This window comes from Populus euphratica, unplaced genomic scaffold (genome assembly GCF_000495115.2).
Source record: "Populus euphratica unplaced genomic scaffold, PopEup_1.0 scaffold184.1, whole genome shotgun sequence".
Classification (NCBI taxonomy): domain Eukaryota; kingdom Viridiplantae; phylum Streptophyta; class Magnoliopsida; order Malpighiales; family Salicaceae; genus Populus; species Populus euphratica.
The window spans coordinates 305,524-328,555 of NW_011500065.1; the positions used below are offsets into that span (position 1 = coordinate 305,524).

Below are 23,032 nucleotides of genomic sequence, written 5' to 3' on the forward strand. Positions count from 1 at the left end.
TTTATATATATAAAAAACATATTTCAAGTTATAATAAAATGCTCACACAATTATAATTATAAAAACCAATTAAAAAATCAATTCAATTCAAATATACCAGATGGATGAAAGTTAACCTCTTTTTTTAATCATCAATGTTGTTTTAAAGTATTTTTTTAAAATAACCTTAAAATACATCATTTAAAAAAAAATTATATTTTTTATTAACACCGGTGAGCATATTATTCAGAACTTGTTTGTTTTTATGTTATAATTTTTTTTATTTAAAATTAATTTATTTTAATATTTTGATATAATTTTTATACGTTAATATTAAAAATAAATTTAAAAAATTATTTTGATATATTTTTTAAAGAAATTGTTAAAAAAAAAAACCAATACTCTTCGAACTGCGCTTCACTGACCTAGGCCCAGGTCAGCAAACTGATTAGAACGACGCCGTTGCAATGCTTTCTGAAACCCATAGGGTATAAAATGAAAGATGGTTAGAACCCTAAACAGCCACCCACGACTAGTGTGTAGAATCCACAAAATCAACCAAAACCCTAACAAACTAGATCTCTGAAATCAGCAATCAACAATGGACAAGGACATGCTAGGAGGAATGGAAGGTCTATCTAAAGAAGATCAGACCCGTATGCTTTCCATGATCGAAAACCTTCAGTTGCGAGATAGGTAACATATCCTTACTTAGATCTGTGAAATCTTTTCAACTCGGTTTCTTTCTTGTGGTTCCTGTTGCATTTTACTCAAGTGGGGGGCCTCACATCCTGGCTTATTACACGCCAAAAGGTCACATGATTTGATTTCTTTGTATGTGACGTTAATTATGTGAAGCCCAGATGAATGTTCTCCTTTAAAACCACTGCAACGCCATTTATGTTGCATTTGGACGTTTTGGGAACTACATTAGCTAATTATTAGTTTCGAATACGTAAAGCTTTCTTGATTTAACAAGCAGTTGTGATTTGGTTGTAGAAAGTAATGTTCTAGATGTTCTTGCAAGTAATTGTAACTATTTTGCTGTTTTAAGTTTAACTATCGAAAACTTGGAAACTGTTGTCATTGGATACCATTTCTGAGTTTTTTATATTATGCGATGGAAAAGAGATGTCTGATTTTTATTTTTGTGGCTATGGGGTACCTGCAGCTTGAAGATGTATAATTCACTCGTGGAGAGATGCTTTAATGATTGTGTAGATAGCTTCACACGCAAATCTCTTCAGAAGCAAGAGGAGACTTGTGTCATGAGATGTGCTGAAAAGTTCATGAAGCATTCCATGCGTGTGGGAATGAGATTTGCAGAGCTTAATCAAGGAGCAGCTACCCCGGATCAAAATTGAACAAAGCCCCAAGAATGGTTGGATTTGAAAGAACAAAATAACCTTTTTGTTTGTCATTGTAGAATCTGCCTGTTTCTTTTGTTTTGGGGTCCTTGTCAGCTAATATTCCAAACGGGAAATAAACATGGCAGCGATATAGGGTTCATGATTGTTGCTTTGTTATGCAAATCCTTTTGTTATTTCTGTAAAACCATACAGAGCCTTTTTTTGCTTCAGAAATAGACTGATTATATTTCAATATTCTGAAAAAACCTAGACGTGTTTTGTCACTGCAGCAATACGGGTGCTTGTTCCACCGTGTCAGAGACCTTATTGCTGGTAAATTTTAATCCTTGAATCATATCAAATTCATATTTAATCTATGATTTGATTGTTATCTGGAGGACTTGATGAGGCAAATTTTATTTTATTCATATTTATGGTTAAATTGTTTGAGAAATAAAGGACTTGTGTATTTCAATGAATTAGGTGCCACAAATGAGACGTTTTGTGCATGGATGGATGAACTTTATGGCAAATGTTTAGTGGCTAAAAATCAAGTTTCTGTGTTGAATCTAGTGTTCCTTTTGCTTCTTAATGAAATGCAAGCCAAAGGGTTTTTACTTTTGAATACTAGATTATTCCTTAACGAAGTTTCTCTTAAATTTGGCTGAGCTCGAGAGAAGTTCGGACCTTTATGTAAAGCATATATGTCTGAACAAGTGAGATCTCTTTGTTCTCGACATAACACATGGGCATTTTATCTTGATTCAGATTGACTCACTCATCTTCTCAATGTCTTCCCGGATTTCGTGATATGCAGCGTGACTGGCCTGAATTTTTAAACTGCAGCACACGCTACGACAGACCAGTTCAAATTGCTGTGTCGCAGGTCTTTATTATTATTATTATTATTTTAATTTAGATGTGTTTTTGTTTTTTTTTTTTAAATCTTTATGACTCAAATTATAGCCTAAGGTGGTTTTATTTTAATTATATGAAATAATAATAATAATAATAGTAAATGAATTAAAAAATGATCATGATAACTTTTTTTTTAAGAGCAGAAAAATGATTAATTTTTATGAAGGGAAGAAATTGGGTAAAAAAAGATAAAAATAACTAGCATAGTCAATTTGAGTTATTATAATATATATATGTGTAACTCATATAACTCAAACAATTTAAAGTAACTCAGTCTAACTCAGTCTGAGTTAACTTATTAAGGCAGAAAAGAAAAAAAATCTAAGAAAACCATAAATTTATTTATTTTTTTAAGTTGAATGATGATATTATATAAAAAAAGTCAATTTTGTTAACTTTTTAATTTTATGATTTAAATCATTAAATTGAAAATATTATACATGTAAAAATTATAAAATTCAAGCTCAATCCTTAACAAATGAAACACCGAAACAACTAAAGTATGAAATTGAGAAAAGAAGTGATCACATAAAAAATAAAAAATAATTAATATTTTTATAAAAAATCAATAATAAAAATTAAAAATTAAAAGAATAAGTATTGAAATTAAAATATCAATAATAAAAAAAACCCACCTACTTTTTAAAAAAGGAAAGAAAAATAAAACCTCACAAGTGATAAATGGTGCATGGGTTGTACCAATAGAAAGAGGATTTGGTAATGCTTTTAACTACACAACATAAAGCGTTGCCAAAAGCTTGTGGACGCTCCAGATATGCTGATGTGTATATGACATGCACTAACAATTTTTTTCTATTTAAAATAATATAAAATTAATGTAGAAAGAACAAGTTATTTTGAACCCGGTAATAATAGAACAAATAGAGTTAAAATACCAAAAAACCCTTAACTTACACTTTATTTATTTTTGATTTGAAAGGTAACTTCTTGTTATTTTATTGTATTTAAAAATTGAAAAGATAAAAATGCAATTTCTAAAAAAGGTCAATTATTTTACCCTGTTTAAAATTCCTGAAAAAACATTCATACCCCTAATCAAATTTTAATGACTAATGATAAAAAACCAAAAAACCTGGAAACCTAGGCATTTAATATTTTTTTGGAAAGGGAAAAAAAATAAATACAGAAAAATGTATCTATTGTGAATTTGCCATATTTTTAGTTTATTTATTTTATGATTGGCCTCGGTGAGAATCACACAGGTTTTTCTGGTGGCAGCTTGTTCAGGGAATTACGAGACTGGAGGAAGACCTGTTTTATTTAAAGATTTTCAATCTGATGTTTCAAGTACAGCACAAAGAACACCAGAAGATAATATGAGCCATAAAATGCTAGTAGCTTAATATCACAAACCACCACCAGGTTGACCATAATGTTTTAGCAGTATGAGATTGATGCTCAGATGAGCACTAGCAGGCTCCAGTTCTCTTGTCACTGACAAACCGCCTCCAGTACAGGGTGACTTTCTCCTGTATTTCCCTTGAACTCTTTTTAACAGTCTTCTGGTCATCCATGTTATCTTCTGTTTCGTCAACAGCAACAACGTGCGATGCTTGAACAGCGACACGGCTAGGAAGTGAGTCTGTTTCCTTCAAGACTTGCTCGATGTGCGAGACAAGTCTCTCCGCCAGACTCCGATTGAAGTCCTCCCTGACCACCACACGGAGGACAGCAATGTGTTGCGCATTAGCTGGCATTGTATACGCTGGGATTATCCACCCGAACCTTCTCAAACTCTCAGCTATTTCAAATACAGTATGCTTGCTACTGTCCTTCAAAGAAAAGGCCACAAGAGGCACACCCTTCTCCTTGGAGACAATGTCAAACCGCCCTGTTTTTTCTAATCCTTCTCTCAACACCCTCGCATTCTCCAGGCAGTTCTCCATTATTCTTTTGTAACCCTGATACAAGTTCATCATACAATGAGAAAATTACAACAGAGCCTTGTCTAAAATATATCTCAAAACAGGCTTATCTAAAATCGCTCAAATATCAAATTAACTGTTGTTTCCATAGCAACATCTTCAAATGGGATCTTGTAAAGGTTGCAAAATGCATATTAATTAGCATGGGAACAAGGATCAAGAAGAAGTTTAAGTCCCCTCAAAAGAACTGCTAGTCATGGATTAACTCGGGGCATGAGAAAAGGTCACCATTTTTTCTGTTCCATGATGACTACAAGGATTCTCCATTACACACACAAATTTACCTCAAAGCCAAGCCGTATAAACTGATAATATTGAGCAATTATCTGACTTGAACCTGACAAAAACATGGAAGAAAGAAGGAGTTAGTAACAGAAGCAAACTGAAAAATTTACAGAGCTGCAATATTAAACTGTTTCCATGCAACAAACCATCTAATTTCAAGTGGACATCGGCGGAAACCTTCCATGCTGATAGCAAGAAATGTAAGATAAACCAATTTGCCTTAAAAAGATAACCCTCGCTATGCATTACCTTTCGAAAAGTTGAGGGTGAAAGTAGGTTGATCAGATCCAAGGTAGTTGATGTGAAATATTAGCTCATCTGGCAAGTCCTCCTTGGTCCTCCAAACAACCCAACCAACACCAGCATAAACAAGGCCATATTTGTGACCGCTAACATTGATGCTCTTCACCAATGGCAAACGAAAGTCCCATTCAAGATCAGGCCAAATGAAAGGAGCAATGAACCCTCCACTGGCGGCATCAACATGAATTGGCGTGTTCCAACCAGTCTCCTTGTTCTTTTTGGAGAGGAGGTCATTGAGAAGCTTCACATCTTCGAACTCTCCAGTAAGTGTTGATCCCAAAATGGCTGCCACACAGATTGTGTTCTCGTCCACCATCTCAACCGCTTTGACTGGGTCCATCACATAATACCCTTCTGTCAGCTTCACCTCCTTCAGCTCAACTTCGAAGTACCTTGCAAATTTCTCCCAGCAAACCTGAGCAACGAAATACAGGGAACATTTAGCATTGCTGCTATAAGTGACCAAATCATTATGTAGATGTATATAATGTCAGTAAATTCAAGCAACAATAATTCCCTTACTCTATCACTGTATCTTGGATGATAATAAAGAAATTATTGCTTATATTTTGGTCTAATATAGGCCCTGGCAACACCTGTTCTTCTGTGTGGTTTTGCAAAGCAGGAACGTTTTCTACTTCAGGATTTCAATGGTTTCAATCCATCACCACTACAAACTACCTAATTCTTACGAAATTGGCAAGCATATATGGAGAATTCTAACGAAATTGGCAAGCATCTACTAAGAAAAACATCAATTCTTAAGTGAAGCATGAGCCCATACAAAAAGATCCAGATGTAATGAATCAACATTGAAATAGACTAATGCTTTCAATCTTGGCAAATATATAGAACTACTGTAAAGTGTTTGCTCAAGAAATGTACAACTTGAGTATGTCTCTGTTCTTGTATCAAACATCGATCGAACTTGTTCTCTATTCTTGAATTGTGACATTTAAAATTAATGCAGCACCGTGAGCTAATGATGCAGCAGCTATACACTTTGCAACATGCTGAATAAAGAACAGAAAAGTATGGTACTAGTGCTTGAAGTTAACAAAAAAAACATGGTATGAGCAGCAACATCCTGTTATATACAGCATGAAGAGCACACACAGTTCACATGTGTTCAAAAGCAACATATCATTCTTCAGAAGGAAAATGAATGACATTATGGCCAGATTCCAATTGTAAACTAAGAAGCATGACTGTCTTGATGAAAAACTCACCTGCACATTAGCTCCTGTGACTATGTTGGGCTTATCGTACGGTTTGCCCTCTGCTTTCCTCTTATTCTGCCACTTCCTTTTAAAAGCTAATCCAGCCAGCATTATGGCCTCTGATGATCCCACAGTCCCGACACCAACTGCAGTTTCTTTTTCTCCAACAGGAGCATTGAACAGGTGGGCTATTATGTTTACACATCGATTCTGCAGAATCAGAATTAAAATACGAAACATAAATGTCATAAACTTTAAAAATGCTGATGTCCATTAATCCACATAGTTAATGATTAGTTACTCCTAAATTCATTTTATAATGCAGAATTTGCATCCTTTCGCATTTCGAAGAGCAGTTATCTCAATGCTAGAGACAAGGTAATCTATAATCGTAATCATTGACTCGTTGAATATGTCATGCTAACAGCACTCAGGTTTTCCTGTGGATGATGAATATCAGCCCTCTCATAATTCATATCCTACAACAAACTGGAAGCCATTATCCTTCACATGTTGCGAAAATAACGAAATGCATGATAATCTCCAAATTCTTCTTAGATCTTTTACTAGCCAACATTAATAAGAAATATATAAAACCTGGAGCTCTGTGGTAACAGGGTACTCATCCATGTCGACATAATTCTTGTTAATGGAAGCCATGATGAGATCATTACACTCAGGCTCCATCCATGTTGTCACAAAAGATGCCAAGTTGAGCCTTGGATTACCATCCAGCATCAGCTCATCATTTATCACTTGGTACGCTGCATCCTTTGGCATTGAATTCCCTGGCATCTTGAACCTGCAGCAACTCACAGAACTCCACAATTAGCATAACATATTCGTAGCTTGAAGTCATGAACGTGCTAGCAGCAAAATCAAAACGAGGAAAGCATAAACTCTATTGAAAAGTAAAAATTCGGTAGTTCAACCATTTTATCTTCCAGATGATAAGAAAAATGACAGTCCAGGTCCCCTTACACCAAAAATGCTACAAAAGGGTATTAGCATATACTCAATGCTGAATCTTATATACAAACCGTTAGCAATTATTTTTGAGATAAATATATAAAAATAAAGGCCTTGTCGGACGAACGATCAAGTGTCTCTCTCTACTAACCTCCATGGTTCAGGGCCAGTAGAAACAAAGAGAACAAAACCAAAAACAAGAAAGTCCCTTTATTCATCGTATCTGGTCCATGCCAAATACTGGAATAGCCCAAAATTAACCCAACGAAGGATCAGATGAGTCTTTTCATGCAGAGAAATGATTTGAACAGTCCTCCACCCATGTTTGTCAGTCTATATATTTAAGCTGTTCCTCCTTTAAACAAAAAAAATATAAGGAAAGAAGCATAGAAAAAAACACATACCTTGGAAGTGCAGTGCGTACATATCTGGAAGCAAAAGTGGAGTACGAATTCTCATCAGAATCTGTTGCGGCAGTAGAGATTACCATGATGATCTTATCACTTAATGTCCAAATTATATAAGTATCTAGTAACCTAGTAGTCTTCGATATAAGACTCAGAGAATATCAAAGAGAGAAATGGAATGCTGTGAAAAAAAGTATACTCTAAATGCTCGAATATTATTAATCTGGGAGTTATCACAAACATTTATACATGGCTAGAAGATGGAGTGCCTTGGAAACTGAAGGTTAGAAGGGCAAGTAAACAAGGCCACGTACTGAGAAGCGGGATCAAAGTGATGGGCCACCCTCTTTGACGACTGCCGACAAGAAATCCTAGACTTCATGCTGGAGAGATGCTTTTCACAATGTTCCTTAGCCTCTAATCACTGCTTATCTTCAATGAGGCGGTGTCTCTGTGCAGGCTTTGATTGGAGTAGAGGTAAATTCAAGTGTACACGCTTCATTTTTCTCTTCTGCTTTCATAAATCAAAATTGTTTGAACATTAAAAACAAAAGAAGAGTTTCACTTTGTTGATTGTTACCATAATAACTTCAAATCATTGGTGAGTTCACCTTTCGTTATAGAAAAATAAGTAAAATATTTGTGTTTTTGTTCTTAGATGTTGTTTGAAAGATTCATTTGGCGGTTGTGATGTGACGGACAATAACTTCAAAAATCATTTATTTTTCATTACTTCAATTTATTTATTTTTTATCTTAAATTATAGTAAGAGCTTAAATTAAAAAATATATAATTTATAATTTTCTTGAATATTTTTAAATCATAATAATGAAAACTACCATAATATTTTACACATATTAAAAGCCCTTTTGTTTACCCTGTTTTTTATTTTTTTTATTTTAAATTATTTTTTAATATCTCTAGATATTTTGATATATTAATATTAAAAATAAATTTTAAAAATAAAAAATATTATTGCAAGATGCACAACGTCTAAGCAAAGGCAGCCACGACTTGAGGGGTAAATATCAAGACATAGACAAATGAACGTGGAGGACCATGATAGTGATATCCCATCCTTGTTCGAGTGAGATGACTACAGCTTATCTAACTTCCACGTAATTAAGTCATTTTCTTGATAATTAATCAAGCAGAAGTTTAATATACATGTTGATAAATTTTATTTTTTTAATATAGTTGTTCGAATAAATTTATGGTTAATTTTTTAAGATTTTAAAATTAATAATTATACATCTTTAATAATCTTGAAATTTATAAAATTTAAACTATAAATTTTTAAAAAACAAATCTAAAATATAACTAGTTAAATGATATTTTGCAAAAACAATTTTGTTTAGCTTTGTTAGCAAGAAAACTAAAGATTTTAAAAAATAACCATGTCCAAGCTAATAAGATGGAGGAGACTTTAGCATATATGTTTTTGTGTTTAAAAGCCGGTTTAAAAAAATATTTTTTTTATATTTTTGATATATTATATTAAAAATAAATTAATAAATAATATTTATTTTAATATATTTTTAAATAAAAATATTTTTAAAAATAACTATTACCAGACTTCAAAACATAAAAACTTACATCCACGACTAGAAAAAAGAAGTGTGGGAAGTGAGATATTGCTTCCTTATTTTTCTAAAAGGTACTGGTTAGAGAGGTGGCGTAAAGAGTTTATTTTGCTTGGCCAAGGCTGGCTAGCTAGCTAGCATATTCAGCCAAGCAAGATGAACTCTTCCCGCCATCTTGCTATCCAAGTTTTTTATTTCATTCTTTTCTCCTCGATCCCTACCGTGACCCTTTTCAGCAGTAATAGAATTAGTTAACATTTGAATAAAAGGAGAGAAAAAAAAGTTTTTAAAGAATTTTATGATTTTATAAATGATTGATATTGAATATAATTTTTTTAAAATATTATTTTAGTATATTTTTAAATAAAACAATATTTTTAAAAATAATCATGAACACTAACTTAGTATTAATACAATATCATGGTTGGAGCTCAATTACTTAGCTTTCAAGAAGATTCCTCGAGGTAATATCATAATCATAATGATTAAAAGCTCATAAATTATAATGGTTGCATGTAATTTTAACATGTAATATATAAAATAATATACATAATACTTGTATTTTTTTAGAAATTAATGATAATTTCAATATAAAATTTTTTAAACCACTAGAAGGTAATTACATAAGATAAATTTTATTTTATTTTAACTATTATTATAGTTAATCTTTATTTATAAAATTACTTATAAATTCTAAACTTATTATCACATGGAAATATTATTTGGTTGATATCATATATTTAAATAAATATGAATATTTAGGTCCATACTAATAAAATTGTGTTTAATTTTTTAATTTTTAATTATTTTTTTATATTTTTTATATGCCATATCAAAAATAAATTAAAAAATAAAATTATTTTTACATAAAAATACATTAAAAAATAACCTCTATTATATTTCCAAATATTCTCTCCATCTGTAGACACTTGCACCCCAGGACTTGAAAAAAGTAGTGTGGGAAGTGAGATATTGCAAGATGATGCTTCCATTATTGGAGAACAAAGAGTGAAAGCTATCATCTTTTTTTTTTTTAATATAGAAATTATTGGTTGTTTTTTAAAATATAAAATAATATTTTTTTATTTTAAAAATTATTTTTAACATTATCATATCAAAGCAATTAAAAAACATGAAAAAATTATTTTAAACATTAAAAAAAACATTAATTTTTTATGAAATACTCCTTGTGATATGTATGACTATTAGATGATTGAAAAAAAATCTAAGAAACCAAGATTAAGTTGCAAGCTATGCTAGTTCTTGCAGTTTCTCGAAAGCACTTGTGATGGTACACATTGAAAGGAGAGGAAATAATATTTATTGTAATGCACAAAAGATTTTATTCAGGCAGCATCGTCAAGGACGAAAATAAAATGTTTTGATTAATAAGGACGAAAATAAATTACTCAGACGCGGAGACAGAGCAGGCAGTCGGCATGGCTAAATCTCTTGTCAGTTCGTTGTCAATTAATTATCTAAGCGCGTGCAATGTCAGCTTCACATGTTCACACCGAACAAATGCAGCGACTCGTCTCCTGCCCTAAAAAGGTTAATAGACTAGCGGACGTGGTGTCAAACCAGCCATTCCGCTTCTTCTCTTTCACTTTTGTGTCGGGCCTTTCTCTGTCAACTTACTTTTTTAAACAATTATTGCCAATTCACTTTTATAACTTCTGATATTAGAAATTTATTTATTTATGTTAAAAATAAATTTTATTTTAATATATTTTTAAAGAAAAAATATTTTAAAAACAACGATGATTCTACTCTTAAATACTATCTTAATATTTAATATATTTTTAAGTAAAAAAATCTTACAAAAATAATTTATACCGCCTTATCAAAAACAATGCTAATATCTTGTCTGCATGCATTGGATATTTGTGGATTGAAATAAAACTTGGTTAGCTAGGCCAAGGCTGGCTAGCATTTTCAGCCATGCAAGATGAACTCTTCCCGCCATCTTGCTATCCGAGTTTTTTTATTTCATTCTTTTCTCCTCGATCCCTACCATGACCCTTTTCAGCAGTGATAGAATTAGTTAACGTTTGAATAAAAGGAGAGAAAAAGTTACTAAAGAATTTTATGATTTAAAAAATGAATCAGGATTTGAGATATTGATGTAAAAATAATTTTTAAATATATTTTAAAATAAAAAACATTTTTAAAAATAATCTTGATCACTAGTTTAGTATTAATACAATATCATTGATGGAGCTCAATTACTTAGATTTCAAGATCGGAATCTCATCCAAGAACAACTCAAAGCTGTTAGAAAAAGATGAATAGATGATTATATGAAAGATTTCCCAAGACGAGGCTGAAGATAAAAATCTGATGATGCCATGACTAGAACAAGCATAAGTGGCAGCTTAATCTTATTTAGTAACCCGAGCAACAGTCACAAGCAGGTTCTCCGACTGCCAAGAGAGTTTTGCCTTGTAAACAGTTCAGGTTCCGACTCAAATTTAGCAGCATATCCTTGCTTACGAGAATAATATGTCTTTCTCACTGAATCAGGACTTTCAGCAGTCCAGCAAAGCCTGCACATACCACAATCCTTTTTTTACCTGAAATTGACTTGAAACAAAAGTGCAATTTAAATCCTTTTTTTTTTTATGCGTGCGTGCGTGCGTGTGTACAGGAAACAAGCACATAGTTTTCATGCTTCATTATGAAACACAAATTTGGGAATTACCAAGAAAATAAACGAGAAGGAAGCTGACAAACTGGATTTTCTTCACTAGAACATTTTTCCTATACCATCCTTTCTCGGAACAGATTCCTGGACTTCCATCTGGCCCCAATTTTTGACCAATGAAGACATCTGGTCTACTTTGTCAAACAATCCTAGGAGCCCCCCTGTATGGATGAAGAGGACCTTTCTCCCTTCCCAATTCTTTGGATTTTCTGCCATGTCTTTCATCATCCCATAAGCAGCTTTCCCACTACAAGGATAGCACAATGAGAGCATCAGTGAACTTCAGGATCTTCACACTAAGAACTTGTATTCGTCGTGATTAAAGCTAAACTGGAAGGTATGTTCGATGCTAACTTGTAATTATATAAACTATTACGTTAGATCTACACACAATTTTATGAAAAGTGTGCGTGCCTGAGTATTCTTATGAAAATGGATAATGCAAGGGAAAGTCTGAAAACAGTTTGCACACTACTGTATTTTTGCATGACACAGCAACATAACCACCCCCAAACTTGCATCCATATGCCCAAGACCATTTCCTTCTCCACAAACAGAAGCCTTCTTTATGTGGTTAACATATCAGATGATTTAATGCTTGGCAGATGGGAAGAAGAGAACAGGGACATGAAAAACTCCAGTACTGTTGATCATACCAAAGAATAGGAGTACCATACCTGTAAACTGGATCAAGAATGACCCCAGTAGCGGTAGCAATTTCCTTAACAAATTTAAGCTCCTCAGATGTATTAATTGCATAGCCCAGACCCTTGGCCTGCGAGCAGTAAGAATAAAAGACAGATAAATAATTATTCCCTGTTCTAAATTCAACCACACAACCTGACACATCATGCAGAAACATTATGCCAAAAACTACAAGTTTTTACTTCCAGGAGAATCAGATTCACATATCGGTTGCTAAAATAAAGCAGAAACATCGTGTTGCAGCTGCGACAATATATTTCCAGGAAAAAGTAGGAACTGGCAGATTTATTGAAAATCATGATGTGAAAATATATGAAAAAAGGTCCATCAGAAAAGTGACTATACAATGGCATCCACATGATAAACTAAACAGAACATAAACTAGCTGAATCCTTTAAAATATATGCACCTACAAAAAGATATCTCGACTAGCTCCAACTCAATCCCAAAAGGCAAAGAAGAAACAGAAGCAAGAGAAAAACAAGCCAGATATCAAATGCTATATGTGCATCATTACAAACACTACCCTTCATCACAATATATGTGACAGCTTTATAATATGTTGCCTTAAAAACAACACAGAAAATGTACTTCACTGATGTGATGAAGCACTCACATTATGGATGTTTACAATATCATGCGAGTCAACACCTGCTTTGAGTCCATCAATTAGGTCTTGAACAAAGTTGTAGAAGTAATCAGGATCATCACAAACAGCGAATGCATGAACCTAATAGGAACATGCAATTAAAGTTAAGAAAGATATGTCAGGGACATAATGAGAATTCATAGGAAGGAAGACATACTTTTGCCTTTAATGTTCCCAGCCATGATCCCAATGACAGACCAGCAATTGTTCCTCCACTAGAAATCAATAAAAAACAAATCATTTTTTTTTTATTACTAATAAAAGCATATTATAGCACCAAGAGTTTCTAGCTTTCTGGATTACACATGCAGAATAACAATATTCTGATGCAGAAAAATTTGTATCTTGTTGATCAACTGTCAACACGAAAAGCTTGATTGCTCAAAGCCCATGAGCGAACAACATTTAACACAGATTCCACTCAATAAGTTTAATTGCATTAATAAGCAGCAACTTCAAACATCAAAATGATCAGATCAGATGCTTGTACCCATAATTTAAAACCATCTCATACTTTTGCAGATTTTTTGTGACCTTTCAGTAATAATCTCAAATTCAAATTAAGATTAAAGGAAAGACAACAGTTGAAATAATTGTGATAATAGTCTTCAACTGATCAAATCTTGGCTGACAACGTTTAAGCTGAGTTCTCATACATATATGCTTCCCCATTGTCCACTTAAAGATGCGTCAGCCCAACTTAAAGTTACAGTGAAGATGTGATAGTGGAGGTGAGGATAAAACAGAAACAATGAGGTAAAATGGGGACGCAGGAGAAAGCCCCTAATAGTAGTGATGAAGTGCAGTGAAGACATCCATGTTGCAGATAGCAGCGAAATTGAGCTCAATTAAGTGACTTGAAGAGAGCAACAATGAATATAGAAACTCATTTTACAATGCTCTAGAAAAAGGAATAACAGAAGTAGTGAACACATCCAGCACTGGTGCTACCACATCAAGGCCTGATGCCAGATGGCTAAGGATATTGAACAGAATGGTGGTTTTAAGTTGGAATATGCTGACGGTGACCAACTTTGGAGCCTTGATGGCACTTATGATGAGAAGTTATAAGTTTAGGGATTGTGTGGTATTTAGAAGAGGCTTGACAGAAACTCTGGATATAACAATCACCTAAGTTGAACAATGCACACTTGCACAGAAGTCAAATCATGATCATAACATAGAATGGTTTATTGAAATAGATAAATGGATGAGATTTTGTAAAATGGAGCTATTATGTCAGGCTTATTGTTAAGAGACATGATTAAACAGTATACATGGTTTTTCTAGAGAAGGTGCTCTTATAATGCTACAGGCTACCTAAAACGCTATATGAAGCAATAATGGTCCAACAGGAAGAAACATTAACTAGTCTCCCCATATATTTAGAGCCTAGAATGCTTACTGCCTCAAAACTTCTCTTCCACTAGTGCTCTTGAAGAGATAGAATTTTTTGTACCACATCACATATCACAACTCAGAAATGTATTGATTGCGAGATCTGATTATAGTCTTAATTTACATTGGACATACACTTGCATATCCTTCTACCATGAAAAAAAGGAAAAGACACTTTCATCTAGATTAGTGAGTTTTCATATTATAGTGAAATAAAAAATAAATAAATAAAAGAAGAAGAAGAAAAACAGAATAATAAAGAGCACGTCATTTTCTCTGAAACTTTAATAGATAGGATAGAGTGGAACCTGCCACATGCTACAACAATATCATCAAATTTTATTCTGCCTGTAGTAGCCTGAACTTGCTGCTCAATTTCCCTGATAGCTTCAATGTAACCCCTGAATGAAATAAACTTAAATTATAGAAGAAAACTAGCGACATGCAGAAACAAAGGGGCTAACCAAGTTTACACAGGCATGTTCATTTATTTAAATGAGCAATCACAAAATGGATACAGAATAATGCTTCAACGATTTCACAAGATTAAACACAGACCAATTTAGGAAGATGCATAAAAGATTTTTGTTCAAATGGTATGATTGTCAAATACTGACATTGGTAAACAACTTGAAACAATTGGGTTAATTCAATTTGTGATGAACATAGGTAGAAAGTTCATCAAAATTGTAACGGTATAGAAAATGAGGAGTACTTTTGTTATCTAGACTCACCAGGTTCCTAAGGAGTTTGATCCACCAACAGGAATAACATATGGTTTTCTCCCTTCCTTCACCAACTTTTCTTTTAAATCATTGGTGAGATTCTGATACCACAGGATGAATAAACGTGCACAAAACCAGTTCCTCCAGTAAGCCAATTGAAAGTCACATTAACAGTCAAAGCATTGGATGAATATAAAAAAAAAACATCAATTTATGCATTCTCTGAATAGAAAATGAAAGAAAACTTTCCAAGGCTATAGACTGAGAACCATGTCAAATCTACAATATTAGACTCAATTTGCAGCTGCAAATAGATCCATTTCATGAACCTTAAAAGAAACTGAAATCAGAAGATGCAAACAAGTCGTGAATATTCCAGCAGAAAAATGGAATCTCATGCAGTGTAACTTCCAAAAATACCTAGAACATAGACATAGGAGCATGTATCTCTAAAATAAAAGTGAGCCACAAATAATAAATGAAGAAAGTAATACATGATAGATCACAGGGTGATGGTGATTGCTTTCAGATAATTGCTTGCATAAATGATGAAACTGAATAAGCTCATATTAGATGCTATTGTTTTAAACACACTTTCGGAAGCTGTATTTTTTATAACATCAAGACGCAATTCAAGGTTAAAGAATAGCGTTCTACGTAGATTGATGAGTCCCCGCATTTTCTTATATCCCTAGAACAACATTTTGATATGCTAAAAGCACAATAATAATAGGGTAGGGTAAAGATATAGGTCATCCACAAGCCATCAAAAAATGTATGACATCATGACAGTCACCAATACACATGCATCAAGAATTGTTGGGTAATGAAAACAAACCACACTCCCAATTTGTGCATATTCTTCTTTTGAAATAAGTTGAACATTAGCTCCAACTAATCTCTCCACCAAGAGATTTCCTGTCAATCCTGGATCTTTGTCCACAAAAACCTGAAAGATACATCAAAATCATTCATCTTACTAACGAAAACAAACGCACGAACACAGCATAACATAGAAAAACAAAGGCTTAACCTTTAAGGTACGAAGTATGACGTAACAATCAAGATTAAGGTACTTAGCAGCAACAGCAGTGGCACGACAGTGATTACTTTGAATACCACCAATGGTAATAATACAGTCAGCACCTTGAGCCACAGCATCAGCCATTAAAAACTCCAACTTTCTCACTTTGTTACCACTCAGTTGCATCCCAGACAAGTCATCTCTCTACATAAACAAATCCATTTACCCCCAAAATCAAAAAGAAAGAATCAAAATTTCACTGTGGGATTTCTTGAAATAACTTGAATAGATCATAAAAAAATGATTACCTTTAAATAGACTTCAGTGTTGGTGGGCAAATTCGGAAGGTTCCATTTGTGAATAGGAGTAGGGAGGTGACCAAGAGAGAAGATATGAGAAGGGGTTGGATTCAAAAGGGAAGCCCATGAAGGTGGTGTGTAAGCCTTTTGGCTTAAGAAATCAAATAAACCTGTTGATTCTTGATCCTTGTTGTCCAAATCCATTATTTGAGAGAGAGAGTGAGAGCAATAGAGTGATGAAGTGAAGTTTGGTTTTTGAGAGGACAAAAAAGGAAAGGTCTTGAAGAGCAACTTCTTGTTTTTGTTGCTGATGGTTGGAGAAGGAATGAGAGAGTAATTAGGGGAAGAGTAGAAGCACCTGTAGCAGAGCATTTCAGCAGACCATCCTCTCTCAGGTCATTGCTCTAATGCTTGTCATCATCTGTTCCTTATTCGGCCATTGATTATAACCAATGTAATAGTGTGGCAGAAATTTTTTAAAAAACTTTATTTATTAAAATAATATTTATTTATTTTTAAAAATTTATTTTAGATATTAATATATTAAAATAATAAAAAAATTATTTTGAAATTCAAAAACTTTAAAAAACAAGGTTAAACTAAATTACCAAACAAAGCCAAGTACCAAATTTGGATTTTGTTTTGACTAAGTACTTCTTGTTTAATATATATTATTTAAAAGTCCCTGCAATTTAAACCCAGTTTAACCGTCTATGAACCTTTTATTTCGTTGTATGGTAGAGATTGATATAAGATTTGAAAAAATAAAGTTGAATTACTATGGAGTAATTTTACAAAAATAATTTTTAAGGTTGTAAATTAGTTTTTAAGAATATTCAGTGTTTTTATAAATTAAAAGGCTAAATGTTGGTAGAAATAAAGAGAAAATAATTAATTTTTTAATAAAATTGGTGATAGACAATTAAAAATTAACACTCCACCGTAATATATATAAAAGAAATGGCATTATATGGATAAAATTTAATAAGAAAGTTGATTATAATAATCTCAAAAAAATATTTAAAAAAAAACAATAATATATTTCAGTTCATAACTTATTAAATATAGAATAATAAAATAAAATTTAAAAAACATCAAAAATTAGTTTTGATTAACTTAAACTTGTAACACTGGTAATTTAGGCCGAAATAACCCGAGATATCCCACAAAACCTACGGTTCAAACCTTAAGATTATAATAACTTAATAAAAAATAAAAAAAATTATAATTTTTTTTAAAAAAATTCATATTAATTTTTCAAACTTATAACTTGGATCATTAGACCAAAAACACTCTATTTGAAAAAAATTATAAAATTTAATTTTGAATCAATTAAATATTAAATGATAAAATTGAAAAAAGAATCTCAATTATACAAAAGATTAAAAAATAAAAATTAAAAGAATTGAGATTAAAATTAAAATACAAATAGATTTTATATTTGATTGAAATGTGATATTGAAAAAAAAAATTAATTTATCAATAAGACTAAAAAATAAAAAGAATTAAGATCAAAATTGATATAAAAAATAAAAATAAATTCTTGATTGAAGAATGAAATTGAAAATAATAATAGATTTTACAAAAAAACTAAGAAAAAACTAAAATCAAAACAATAAAAAATAAATTAAAAAACAACATGTTATAATTTAAAAACTTAAAATGAGTTAAAACCTTCATAAAAAAATGAATTTTGTTGAAAAAATAATTATTTTTATTTATATAATGTTTCAAATAGAAAAGTTTAAGAAAAATTTTAACATTTGAAAGACATTATATTTTAAAGACAATATGGTTTTTTTGTAAATATTATAAAATTAGAAGACTCTTGAATTAGAAACATTTCAAGAGAAAATACAATGAAACGAAGATATATACCTCATTTCCTACTGCATCACATATTCGTCATCTCCCAACAAGATTTCAAGAAGGATGAATTTCCATAGTTAAACTGACAGATTAGGATTTAGGATTACAGACATGTTTTTCGGCAGGCTATTAGCAAGCAATCTTTCGGGTTTTTTAGGCTCAATTTGTAATTCAAAATGCAGATTGTCGAAGAAAAAAAGGGTTTTACCCTACACTTGCCAGTGAACCACTTGGATCAACATCTTTCAGGGAGTGTGCTGCTAAGGCAAATGCTTCCCGCTGATGGTGTCGCCTGCAATCGCCTGCTGATTGGTTTGCAACAAAATAATTTCTCTGACGTGCTTGTCTCTATTTCTTATACATTACACCTCTATTTTCTTCCGAACTTTTTGTCATGCTATTTATAACAAGAAAGGTGATCACGTCTTCAGGACATATGAGGAAATATGTACGGCCCAGATGGAAGAATTTTGCAACATTATCCTGAAGCACAATTAATAGATCAAGTCTAGTTCTGATAATTGCAGTCTCTGGAAATGGAATACTCTGTTTCTAACTTCTCTAAGTTGGAAATGATAACCAAGAGATAGATGTTTCAAGAGATCATATTTGACATGCGATTATGATCAACTCCCATCTTTTATGCTTAATTATGCAATACCATTGTCAGGATTTTTTCGGATATTTAGGCAATTTTGCAGTCTCATTCCGTATCCGATCGTCTGTTTCTATGTTTCAAATGTTAAAATTTGGATGAGCCTCTTCCTGATTAAAATCAGTGGCAATCTTTCTTGTTTATCTCCTTACAACACAAGTTATTATGAAACCAATAAAAGAAATGTTGAATGTTGCAACTTCACCAAATTTTTTTTCCTCAACCAACCAACAGTTTATCCCGAAACTCCCATCTCAGGGGAAATTAGAACTTAAGAATCCGAGAGTCATGTTTCGGACAATTACAACAAGCTATGAAGATTACAAGGAAACAAAAAAGACTCTTTAATCATGTATTGATATCTTTTGTGTATCACCTAAAAGATTGAGGCACCCACCTTAGTTTTCCCCGACATTACCTCTTTGGCTTCGTTGATCTTTGAAGCAAGATAATGGCTCCCTCCAGCATCAGGGTGATTTGCCACCATCACTCTCCTATGAGCCTCCTTGATCTTCTCCATTACAGCACTCTCTCTGAAATGAAAGAAGAATGCAGCACACGTATTATATATGCAAGTGAATTGGAAAATTTTCCAAAAGATAACAAGATATTTATGTATTAATGCACAAAGAGAGAACCGATAATTCAAAAAAGGGGGAGTTCACCCAAACCATTCATTTGTCCAAGTTAATTTAAATCGATTGATTTTTACGCCTTCAATTGCCTGAAGCAATGTAAATGCTGTTGTTTACCGAAGCCGGTAACTATGAATTGGGAATGTGTGACAAGTTTAACCAGCAAGCGAGCACATTACTACTAGCCTACTAGCATAAGGTGAAAATGAAAATGTATAACCAGTTCGCTAGTAACCCCCAGAATACATCCAACAAAAAATAAATATCAGACTTGGATACGAACTGTTTACCTCACTCCAAGAATTAAAGCTGCTTCTCTCCTTGTCATCTTCTGCTCAAACCCACCTTTATAAAATCTTTGAACACGCGGAACTACAGGCCGAGCTTTGAACGCTTGCCATGCTCCAATTAAAAATCTACCACTCCAGGCAGCGGCAGCCACAGTAGCACCTAACACTAGAGGAGATTCCTGGACAAAGGAAACAAATTAAGCAGAAGTAGGTGGAAAACCATCCAACTGGTTACTGCTAAATCAGCCTCATAGCCATATTAGTTGGTGACAAACTGTTCACAATCTAAATGCAGCTTCTGTCCCCCAATAAACATTGAATAATGAATAATCAGAGTTTTAGCAAATCTAATGCATTAACTGAAGAATGCTCATAATTTGGAGAGCACAACCATGTAATTTAGTACTATTTCTCTGTTTATTTCTTTCTTTCTCATTCTTTCTAATTCACGTGGGCATCCTTGTGTATGGTCTAATAACCAAGAATGCTGAGTACTGAGATTGCTGCACTGTGTCCACTCAACAACAACATTGTGGCTGGACTTACAATTTAAACAAGGTGAAAACTGAAAACTAAATAGGCTCGGTATGCATTTAAGTGCTGTAATGAACAAAATTTGTCTTCGCATGCCAAGCAAGAAAGATGAGACTTCTTGAAATGCCAGTCTAATATAACTGAATATGAGATTCAACCAGCATAGCAATATCAAAGATCCAGCGTTTGATAGGCTTTAAGAATGAAAATGCATATTGAGGTTAAGAGCAATATAAGATTAAAAACACTTTAAACTTTAAAACCCACAACGGAAACATCAAGACAAAGGCCTGTGAAATGCTCAATTACTCATTCAATGGTCAAAATAAAAGCAACCCATTTAGCAAACACCTCAAAAGACTCGGGCTTTATAGTATATGTATCCACTGTAAAAGAAAGGAAAGGACAAGGACGGCTAAGAATCCTTACCATTATTACTATATATTGTAATAAAACTCTGCTACTTTTAAAAGGAAAGTAACGATCTTAAGAAACAGCACCAGAAATCTGCAATCAACAAAGCAAAATTGAATTAAAATCGAACCAAGCAAAAATATATACAACATTCTTATTCCTATACTTACTAAAACAAATCAACAATATAACGAACGAAACTTCTTCAATTCTAATCCAAAACCCAGATAAACAAAAAACAAAAAAGAAGCAAGAAACCAGCCTTGTTTAACAGCTGCTTAAGCTTGAAGCTTTAAAAGAAGAAGTAGAAATGGCACTTTATCTACAAAATAAAATAAAGTGAAGGTCCTGGAAGACAATTGAAAGTTCGAAACTCGGTGTGTTTCTGTTTCTGGAGAATTTTATTACATTATAATACTTTTATAATGCTATGTTAAAACTTGGGCAACAAGACAGCAACATGACAAAAACACGGCAACCGCCTCTGAATCCCAAGCGAGCGTGTTTTTTTTTTTTTTTTCCCTTCTTCTTATATCTGGAGAAACCCTTGAGACAAAAATAATGAGCTCAGAACTGGTGGCGATGGGCCTTTATTTCTAGAGGCCGGCTTTCTTGTTCTCTTAACCCAATTTGGGCGAGGGTGCTGGATCTTGAGGGTGTTTGGTATGTGATTTTTGGGAAAATGTTTCTGTCTAAATAATTATGGCTATCGTTTTAGCTATTTTACTGAGTTTATTTTTTTTTTAAATATCTCTATATAAAATTTCATTTTTCATTTTTTATTTTTTAAATAATCGATTAAAATAATTAATATAATATTATTAATTACTAAATTACTCTATTTTTTAGATATCTTTCATCCTCCAAGATGTAATTGTTGAGAATATAGTTAATAAAAATGTAATATTTGTTTTTTTTATTAGTAATGCATCTTTATTGCGTTTGGTTTATTATTGAAAATTCACGAGGAATGTGGATAGATTTACTATTCTACCCTTAGCTGTTAAAGTATCTAATTTGATTATATATATATATATATATATATATATATATATATAAAACTAAGAGATTAAATGAATATAATAGTATGTTTAATTTTTTAAAATCAGAACTATCAAATAAATTAATATATGTAGTGATAAATTACATAATATACTGTTAATAATCTTGGTAGTAGATTAAACTCATCAAAATATATATTAAGTGTCCAAAATTAAATTCCTGACAAGTTCTTGTGAACTAGTTACCGAAAAGATTTCCGTTGTTATTCAAAAAAAGGTATTGTAATTAGTTTAATATAAAATATGAGAGTATTTCAATTTTGTTTTAAAAAAAATTATATATCATGACATCTTAAATCTTTTTATGTTTTAGTAATGAATTAGTTAGTTGATCCACGCTACGCTGCATGTCCACTTTTTATTTTTATAAAAATTGCATCATGGCAATGACAGTGTCATAACCCAATTTTGGCTCTTTGGCTTTTAATTTAATTTTTACAGGGTTTAAAATGAAAAATTAAAAGATCAAAGATTTATTTCGATGAAAAGACTGATTTGTCAACTTTCGTGAAAATTAAGGACTACAATGTGCCTTTGTCATTCTAGCCTTATCTTCAAGATAATCCTTATCTTCTTCAAGATAATCCTCAAGATAATGATAGTTGTCTGCTTTTGAATTCGATTCTAATTCGAACTTCAGAAAAGAGAATGAGTTTGATTGAGACTTTACTTCTCGCAAGGGATGAGACTCTTGTACTATAAATACAGATATCAGGAGGGGGAAAAAAAAACGAAAAAACAGAGTAGGAACAAAGAAAACAGAGCAAGAACAGAGGCAAAACAGAAGGAACCAGTAAAATACCAAAGAAACACCCAAAAATTACAGAATAGAGTAGAAAAGAAATCAATCCAATTTACACGGAGAAGGAATCAGTGGCTGTGGTCTTCATTCCTGCAGAAAACGACCCAAAGATTGTTTTTCAGCACCCACAGAAGCCAACACCTTCATTCTCATTCCCGGCGAAAATCACCCACATCCATTCCAGCCCGCGCTGCACCTTCGTCTCTCGCGCCTCTGCCTCTAACAGAACAGGTACGCTATTTCCTCTTCATTTGTTATCACAATTAGGAGGCCTCATTTACACTGTGCAAGTGAATTAATTCACTTGCA

The 23,032-nt window shown here is 32.5% G+C and overlaps 4 protein-coding genes across 7 annotated transcripts; 1 reads left to right on the top strand and 3 right to left on the bottom strand.

The window, feature by feature from the left end:
- Positions 1-489: 489 nt before the first annotated feature.
- On the top strand, positions 490-1,723 carry TIM9 (Tim10/DDP family zinc finger protein). The gene is made up of 2 exons (XM_011002452.1): positions 490-675; positions 1,151-1,723. The coding sequence occupies exons 1-2, from the start codon at positions 581-583 to the stop codon at positions 1,341-1,343; spliced, it is 288 nt and encodes a 95-aa protein (XP_011000754.1). The 5' UTR covers positions 490-580; the 3' UTR covers positions 1,344-1,723.
- Positions 1,724-3,507: 1,784 nt separating this feature from the next.
- LOC105108224 (glutamate decarboxylase 5-like) lies at positions 3,508-7,919 on the bottom strand. Its single transcript, XM_011002451.1, has 6 exons — positions 7,374-7,919; positions 6,598-6,802; positions 6,010-6,210; positions 4,727-5,195; positions 4,477-4,529; positions 3,508-4,168 (listed from the first exon to the last, which is right to left on the bottom strand). The coding sequence occupies exons 1-6, from the start codon at positions 7,457-7,459 to the stop codon at positions 3,677-3,679; spliced, it is 1,506 nt and encodes a 501-aa protein (XP_011000753.1). The 5' UTR covers positions 7,460-7,919; the 3' UTR covers positions 3,508-3,676.
- A 3,319-nt stretch (positions 7,920-11,238) lies between these two features.
- On the bottom strand, positions 11,239-16,899 carry D-CDES (D-cysteine desulfhydrase). Of its 3 annotated transcripts, none has more exons than XM_011002457.1 (10): positions 16,473-16,898; positions 16,174-16,368; positions 15,979-16,089; positions 15,150-15,241; positions 14,724-14,816; positions 13,175-13,232; positions 12,985-13,098; positions 12,341-12,438; positions 11,661-11,910; positions 11,239-11,505 (listed from the first exon to the last, which is right to left on the bottom strand). In XM_011002457.1, exons 1-9 carry the CDS (start codon positions 16,833-16,835, stop codon positions 11,706-11,708), a joined length of 1,329 nt encoding a protein of 442 aa, XP_011000759.1. In that variant the 5' UTR covers positions 16,836-16,898; the 3' UTR covers positions 11,239-11,505; positions 11,661-11,705. The 3 variants fall into 3 exon arrangements, with proteins under 3 accessions (XP_011000759.1, XP_011000760.1, XP_011000761.1); XM_011002458.1 differs by having other exon boundaries at positions 11,242-11,532; positions 16,473-16,899; XM_011002459.1 differs by having other exon boundaries at positions 11,242-11,542; positions 16,473-16,899.
- A 1,454-nt stretch (positions 16,900-18,353) lies between these two features.
- LOC105108228 (mitochondrial import inner membrane translocase subunit TIM14-3-like) lies at positions 18,354-21,426 on the bottom strand. Of its 2 annotated transcripts, none has more exons than XM_011002460.1 (5): positions 21,123-21,426; positions 20,876-20,953; positions 19,913-20,091; positions 19,385-19,520; positions 18,354-18,815 (listed from the first exon to the last, which is right to left on the bottom strand). In XM_011002460.1, the coding sequence occupies exons 2-5, from the start codon at positions 20,876-20,878 to the stop codon at positions 18,681-18,683; spliced, it is 453 nt and encodes a 150-aa protein (XP_011000762.1). In that variant the 5' UTR covers positions 20,879-20,953; positions 21,123-21,426; the 3' UTR covers positions 18,354-18,680. The 2 variants fall into 2 exon arrangements, with proteins under 2 accessions (XP_011000762.1, XP_011000763.1); XM_011002461.1 differs by lacking the exon at positions 21,123-21,426 and adding an exon at positions 21,031-21,116.
- Between the last annotated feature and the right edge of the window lie 1,606 nt (positions 21,427-23,032).